This window comes from Dendroctonus ponderosae, unplaced genomic scaffold, assembly GCF_020466585.1.
Source record: "Dendroctonus ponderosae isolate FM_Combo_2020 unplaced genomic scaffold, Dpon_F_20191213v2 Dpon_F_20191213_277, whole genome shotgun sequence".
Lineage (NCBI taxonomy): Eukaryota > Metazoa > Arthropoda > Insecta > Coleoptera > Curculionidae > Dendroctonus > Dendroctonus ponderosae.
In genome coordinates this window covers 16,217-23,633 of record NW_026018485.1, presented here as the reverse complement: position 1 = coordinate 23,633, position 7,417 = coordinate 16,217, and the positions used below count along the sequence as shown (strand labels likewise).

Genomic DNA, 7,417 nt, shown 5'->3' with positions numbered 1-7,417 from the left:
TTTTATAGAAAATAAGCAACTTATACAAACACCATACCGTGAAAGCAGCACTTGAATTTTCAACACTCATTGTTCCACTTGTGTATGTTTACAAAAGTACGCTTTTGAAAAATTACAAACGCCAAACATGACAATTTCAAAAATGACATTGACATGAGATTTAAAATATGAAGTTGATGCCTTTTATTTTTGGTTATTCTTATTTATTATAACTTATGATTCGTGTTATGTTTTTCATTCGAATAAAAAATGTTGTTCGTTACGAGGGCGAAAAGTCGTTTTTCGAACGAGGACAGCGTTTGACAATATTGAGTTTAAAACACGTATATTGGCTATTTACTGGATAGAATAGAATTGCAGATAAGATCTACATCTCCTTCTGAAACACCCTGTCGATCTACTAATATTTTTATCAATAACCAATACAAAAGAAATGTATTCGGCGCACCTCAAAATGGGTTTGCAAATTTAAACAGGCTGATAATGCAGAAATATATCTATGAGATGTGGACAGTTGAAATATCTGAATCTATGGATACAAAATTAACTCTCCATAATATACAGCAGGCTCATAATCAGATTATTGAAAACATATCGCAATGCATCTGCAACCTTAAACTGAACCAGACGAGATCCAAACAAACCTATAGTTGCATAAGGTGAAAGGAACTATTAACGGTTTAAAGGGACTGTAAATGAGAACTGTTTACGTTTTTGACCGTGCAAGCAACACCCTGTTAATTCCTCCATTAAACTCCACTCATCTCAGGAATATTTTGAATTCCATAATAAAAGAAATGTGTGTCGTAATGCTCTCTAGTTGAAGCAAAAATATTTCTATCAAAGAAAGTTTTTGCTGTTGTTGTTGTTGTTGTTGTTGTCTAGGGTCAATATTAGCAAATCTAAAGGCTGATTGAGAACAAAAAAACCTTACCACATCAATCAGCTGGGAGAGTTTCAATTTAATACACACGCGGAGCACGTCGGAAGTGTTCACCACGGGTCGCACCAATTTATTATAGTTGCTGAGGAGGTCATCGTAGAGCCTCTTCGCGTCCGGATTAGCGTCCACTAAGGGTCCGTAAAAGAGAGTCGCGACGCACAAAAAAACCGTGGCCAAAGAGGCCATCGTACGTGGTGCACGGGGTCCTGAAGATGCGGCACCGCACACCGCCTCATCCGCCCAAAACACTACTGAACTGTGGAGGCGGCGCCGGAGACTGCACCGGGTTAGATGTTACGAAGGAAGCGCGAGAGTACAGGGAACAGGCCGGAAGTTAAGAAGGAAACTCGCTTTTTGCGAGACCTCAGGCAGTTTCGCTTTTCATGTATAGATCTGTCCAGGCTTAGACAAACTCCTGAGGCTCTCCGGGAATTATAAAGACATAATACAATTAATTGATAAGCAACACCATAACATAGAAATAAGGAAAATCGACAAAATGTGTAAGACACGGATTTTGAATTGTCCATTAAGTACTTAAATATTTGAAATCAATTAGAAATGCCGAAAGCTTAAAGGCAATTTTTGCCATAACACTTATCAACGCTGGAGAAAACTCCCATACAATTATACTTTTTACAACAATTTGAGATAGAACCAATCAACTCACTTGATGCAAATTTCTGTGAGAAAATGGAAACCGATCAAAATCTTAACGAAGTTCGTAACAATCTTCTAAAGGCTAATTTAAAAATCATTCGTCTCAACCACAGTAATCAAGAAGACAAAGAAGATATTCAAAATTTATGTTTGAAATACAAATATATTTTCTATTGTAAAATGGACAGTTCACTTTCACAAATGAAATTTGTCGCAAAATTCTTTTGAAAAATGAAAACCCAATTTTTACAAAAAGCTATCGATATCCTGAATTCATAAATAAAGGCGAGTACGCCAGATTATCTGTTATCTGATGAAAGATTAGTTAGTTAGTTAGATTAGTAGAAAGTTTTCAATTCGGAGTTGACCTTTATTGTTTATTCATGTATAGTATCAGTTTTTTGAGGATTAATGAGTAGAAAAGGGAGGATGGGGTGCCCGCTTGCAGAAAGCCGTTAAACGTGATTTCTGATCTATAAATCCTTTAGCTTGACCTGAGCTTAGTGTTTGGAGAAGCAACTGATGGCATTCTTTATTTCCTCTGTTAATTTAAGCTAATTAAAATTTTGACTAAGTTTCTACTAAAGAATGTTTTTCTTTTCTTCCAGGTGGCACGATGCAGCTTCGGTAAGTTTGGAATTACTTTGCCCCTGGTTGTCATGTAGATGTAGAGCTTTTAGGCCCATTTTATTGATTTGTATTTTATATAACGAGGCGGTTATGGATTCTGCATTGAGTTTTGAAATTTTTCAGATTTTATTTCTGTAAAATTAATTTAAACTTAGATATTATACGGTAACGAATGAGACTCTCTACATAAGACACTTTTGATATTTCAAACTATTAATTTTCTGTTCTGAACTATACTTTTTATTGTTTTGGCAGGTAATTTGCGTCTTTTGTAAGTGTTTTCTTCTTTAAATTACACCCTGAATTCAATTGTTCTTCAAATCAACATTTCAATACATGTTTTGAACAAAACTGGTTTGATTTAGACACTTTATGTGGATGTTTGGGTTAATTTGTTTAGTTTGGGAATTCAACTATCTCAACCAAAACAAGGAAAAATCGTAAACTTTCGAACTGCGAAGTGGTTGAAAAGGAYATTTTCGGTAGAAATTGTTAGTAGAGGAATTTATAGTTAGAAGAAAGARGTAGTAAGTAAGTAAGTTTTTATTTTCGAAATCCAGAGGGGCTCAAACTAGATAATTARGTAATTTTTCTTCTGCAAATTACACTMTAAATTAAACGGTTCTTGTTTCACATGAAGGATARCAAGTGTTCCCAAAATTTKAATTAATATCWYTCAGCTTTTCAACATTAATCAGTCAGGTTCTCCGCAGTAGTTTGTTTTTAAAGTAAACTTAGTAAACTTTTTAAAGTAAAGAAAGRCACTKTAATGGCCCATTTTAGCGAACAAAATTATTCGATTGAATTTTGTAATGATCCTCCTTTGACATTTAGCTGCAACTAAATATTACTTTACCATGTACACACAAAGAAAGACACTTAGACCAAAACCACAATTTAAAAAACTCTGYGGGYAAAAAATAATACTCTTTCRAAAATTCGGCTACTCGGCCTTAAATGCACTGGCATGCATGCACAAGTTTTTTCTGACAAAATATTGAGCATATTTTGYTTGGAAAATSRTCTATACGRCTATATAGTCTTCAWAAATGTCAGCTTTTCCAATTAATATTAATTTCTCTAAAAAGATTGCACACTGAGTTCAAACTTGTTTTACTCTCTTGCTGTTGCCGCTATMCAATTTGARACTGGAATAGTTTTTAAAGCTACTTYTTTGAGATTTTTGGGCGTTTGAAATATTGTCAACACTTGCGGAGTTWTSTGTAAATAAGTGTGCAAACAATGTGGGTGGCAGTTTAAGTCTCTAACTTCARATTCCATTTTCTCTGAAACTAGATACGAAACATGTTATGAGAAGTAGCATTTTGGTCTAATATYGACTCTTATGTGAAAAATTTGCMCATTTGCMATTTTCAAAATGTTCGAAAATTTTTAGAATTTTGGAAAAAAATKARTCTRTGGGCTTCTTAAGAGTTTTTGAAYTTCTGAAWAATGTTGATAACTGACCGAGTTACAGGGTAAAGARTGGAAGTATGTGTAAGTTTGAGAGTTTTGAGCTTGTCAATATTCAGATCCTTCCAAACTGTGGTAAATACAATTGATTGGAAACATCTCGGTAGGAAAATAAAAGTCCGAATCAAACATTTAAAATATATTTACTTTATGGCATTATTAAAAATTAAATATTTTATAAACAATGATTTCTGAAAACTAATGTATTACTTGATTGCACAATTCATTATTAGATATTTACCATTGCTCTTCGTATAGATGCCTAGACACTTTCCTTAGTTGTTAATACATATTTTTTTAAATCAAAACACTATTTTATTTTAGCATAACTTAATTAATCAGTTATCAAAATAAGTGATCTTATATCCAAATTTTAGTATTATTGTATTGGTTAATTACATCAATGAAAGCTTTGGCAACACAACTGAGGTCATTTAGCAACGAGAAGAGAGTGTACTTCATCAGACAATTATTTGCTAATAATCACGATAATTTCAATGCAAAAACTGGAAATTAATTTGCTAAAAGTTTTTCCTATAGCAGATAGTGTATAACAACTAAAAGTACATAACAACTTCAAAATATTCGAAGTAAGACCCGGCAGGATGTCAATGTTATGCCTTTTAGTTCGTAAGTAGGTACATCAAAACTCGATAAATCAAGTCTAACAACTTTCCAGAATTAGCCTATGGTGTCGATTTCAGAAAATTGCTGATGATGTATTGCTGATGAAAAACTCATATTTTGGCTTCACGTGCTAAACCCTCAGGTAAATAACTGCTAATATCCAAATGAGATTGCCGACTCGTTAACATACACGCTAAGAAACTAAGCTTACAATTCGATGTGTCGTTGCATAATCTTCGTTTCGATATCTAGATGTATTTTATCCACCTTTCTGGCTTGCTTCTTGATATTGTCCTCCATCATTTTTTGTCCGTTAGACTTTTCTCCAGAAAACTTTTGCTTTTTGTTGTACTTGGCTTCATTTAAGGCGTGCTCCACTTGCATGTGTCTCAATTTCAGTAATCTGAATTAAGCAAAACAAATAAAAACTACTTGACAAAATGAGCGTGAAGCGTATGTCCCATGTATCAGTTTATATGATGAGACGAAAGTGTTTCTATTGGTTGGGTGATCTGCCAATTCGTTCGTCGACGTACCAAGTTGTAAATACGACGACCGTATGATTTTTAACCTCACATTCATTCATGTTTATATATTAGATTTTATGCTGAATTTATTGTAAGTATTTTAGACGATCACGACAAAACAGGATTAACAAAGTGCTTCTGTTTTTATTATTATGATTTAGGCAAACCAAGGAAAGTTAAAGGGACAAAGATTTTGAGTTCCAGGCAGATTTCATCGACAAACAAAACATCTTATGGTTTCTGTGATTCCTATCGAAAAACAAACATTAAATGTACTACATATCAGTATTACCTGTTTTCATAATGGAATAGCTCCGACTTTAATGACTGAAGCTCCGCAGTTGAAAAATTACTTTGAACAGCAATTCTCCACAATCCTGAAAAATAGGCAATTTTAAAATATGAATTTTAAATAATTTGAAACCTGATAAAAAAATATAATTTTAATTAAAATATATAGGCATAAAAAAATATGAAAAATATATAAGGTATATTAAACGGTATTCAATGAAAATATAGTAAAAGGAGCATTTCAAACATGAAGTTAACCATTGAAAAAAGCACACACTGTACTATCAATGTTTACAACAGTTTGATTATTATTATTAGATGACACTGATGAAATTATCAATATTAGTTTCCAACATAATCATAAAATTGATCTATTTTGTAGACTAAACTAAAAAAAGACGAAAATAACGTAGCGCGTGCATGGTTAGAACCTGTATGAAATTACTTGCAAAAATGTTACTTACCTTGCACTTTTGGTTCTACAAATTCTTTGCTAGCGGGTCCCGAACCAGACAACTTATCTAGATGATCGAAACCTTCCTTGATTTGCTTGTGGTGTTCTCTAATAAGATTAACCTGTAAATAAAATAAAGTTTTTTGATTTTGCTTCAAGCAGTTTGCAAACCAATAATTACATGATCTAAATGATCCTTATTGGGTTCTTTCTCTTCTAATATTTCTATTGCATTATATTTATCCAAAGATTCGTCAAGAGAATCTACAATAAAATGATTCACATTAGTAAACATACATTTAAAAAAGGGTTCTTAAAAGGAAATACACGGTTGTAAATGTAATATTTACTTTGTTCTCTCTCTTGAACTTGATCTTTGGGGTCACCCTTAACTCTATGCAACAAAGCATAATATTGATCAATTTTATCTTGATGATGAGTGAATTCTTCTTGAAGTGCGTCAAGTTCATCTTTACTAAAACCTGCAATTGTTGCTTTTTCCCAAAGTTTGTTCAATTTTTTATCTTTAAAAATGCTCCTGTTAATGTGCTTGTCTGATGCCTCATTGAGCGCCTGTTTAAATAAGTTGATTGAAATAATCTTATACATTTCTTCAAGCGACAAACCTCTACCTTAAACGGATAAACTTTCCGATCATCATTGACATCATCAATCTGGTCTAAAAATCCATAATTTGTCATTATAGTCTTCAGTTTATCCCTCAGCTGAGCTTCTTTTAAACCATCCTTGTCTTTACCCTCAGCGCGTAAATGTTTCCAAGTTATTTCTTCTTTATCATGCAGTTTCAATTCCCCAAAAAGCGATTGAATCTTTGCATCCGAGAGACGCTGAAACAAGAGTTTGAATTTCAAGCGAGAAGACTATTGAACTCGGACTCACATGGACAGCTTTGGACCACAACAAATTTAATTTTGCCATTCTAAAAGGCCTGTCCAAATGCTTCAAGGAAATTGGCCGCAAATCTTCCCCAGGACCATCGAATTTTGGAGAAGAATCTTGAGTACTTGGAAAATTAGCATCTTTCGAATACTTCTGATGACACTCAGTTACAACGAGTATAATACTGATGAATAATATTACCGATGCTACATTTTTCAGCACCATTGTTAGCGAGAAAAAGTAGAGATTGTTAAATATACAAATGTTGTTTTCGGAAAATTAACCTCAATGCCTCCGAAATCAAAACTACAAGTAGGGTGAATCGCAAACAATCGTAGTATGATCTGACAATCTGACGTCAGAAACTCCGGCGAGTTTTTCCAACTTCACTTTCGTGTGGGAACTACTTACCGTGTATTAGGTAATAGCAAAAAGCCTCTATTAATAAGAAAATTAAATATTCAATGGTTGTATTTACACTAATATTTTCAGCTTTTTCCATTCATTTTTCTTTCTATAAAATCAATATATATTTAATTATTTATTTGTCTTTACCTTCAGGAATGTTTGATGATGGTAATAATTTAATAAAATAATTTGAATAAAACCATTCAATCTTAGAAATAAAGTTGATTAAAAACTTTCGCCTGGTTCGAAAATTATATGTACATTATCTTTGCTAGAATAAACAAAGAGACATCGTCTAAAATAGACATAGAAACTTGCACTTGGGTGGATTGAGATTATTTTTCATTTTTTTTTCAGTTCAGTATCCTTTTTTTCTTGATTTGACTTCTTGACTAAAGATTTCTTGGCTGATATCTTGGTTGATATATTCCCAAAGGCCAAACTTATTTCTTTAATATTAGTCTATTTCCTATACATTCTACGATTGCATAGCTTATATTTTTT

At 32.8% G+C, this 7,417-nt stretch overlaps 1 protein-coding gene and 1 long non-coding RNA gene across 2 annotated transcripts; one reads left to right on the top strand and one right to left on the bottom strand.

Moving 5' to 3' along the window:
• Window positions 1-3,830: 3,830 nt before the first annotated feature.
• LOC109534415 (alpha-2-macroglobulin receptor-associated protein) lies at window positions 3,831-6,849 on the bottom strand. Its single transcript, XM_019900086.2, has 7 exons — window positions 6,506-6,849; window positions 6,238-6,453; window positions 5,956-6,178; window positions 5,787-5,869; window positions 5,616-5,727; window positions 5,153-5,237; window positions 3,831-4,736 (listed from the first exon to the last, which is right to left on the bottom strand). Exons 1-7 carry the CDS (start codon window positions 6,728-6,730, stop codon window positions 4,541-4,543), a joined length of 1,140 nt encoding a protein of 379 aa, XP_019755645.1. The 5' UTR covers window positions 6,731-6,849; the 3' UTR covers window positions 3,831-4,540.
• LOC125503730 lies at window positions 4,763-5,148 on the top strand. Its single transcript, XR_007281030.1, has 2 exons — window positions 4,763-4,951; window positions 5,022-5,148. It is a non-coding gene; the product is annotated as an uncharacterized LOC125503730 (long non-coding RNA).
• Window positions 6,850-7,417: the final 568 nt, after the last annotated feature.

What these genes read in the sequence shown, in the direction of transcription:
- LOC109534415 (XM_019900086.2), bottom strand. Translation starts at nt 6,730, where the DNA reads ATGGTGCTGAAAAATGTAGCATCGGTAATATTATTCATCAGTATTATA. An exon ending in GGAAAGTTTATCCGTTTAAG is followed by an intron (nt 6,179 to 6,237) that starts GTAGAGGTTTGT and finishes TTATTTAAACAG; the next exon opens with GCGCTCAATGAGGCATCAGA. An exon ending in AGTTCAAGAGAGAGAACAAA is followed by an intron (nt 5,870 to 5,955) that starts GTAAATATTACA and finishes ATTTTATTGTAG; the next exon opens with ATTCTCTTGACGAATCTTTG.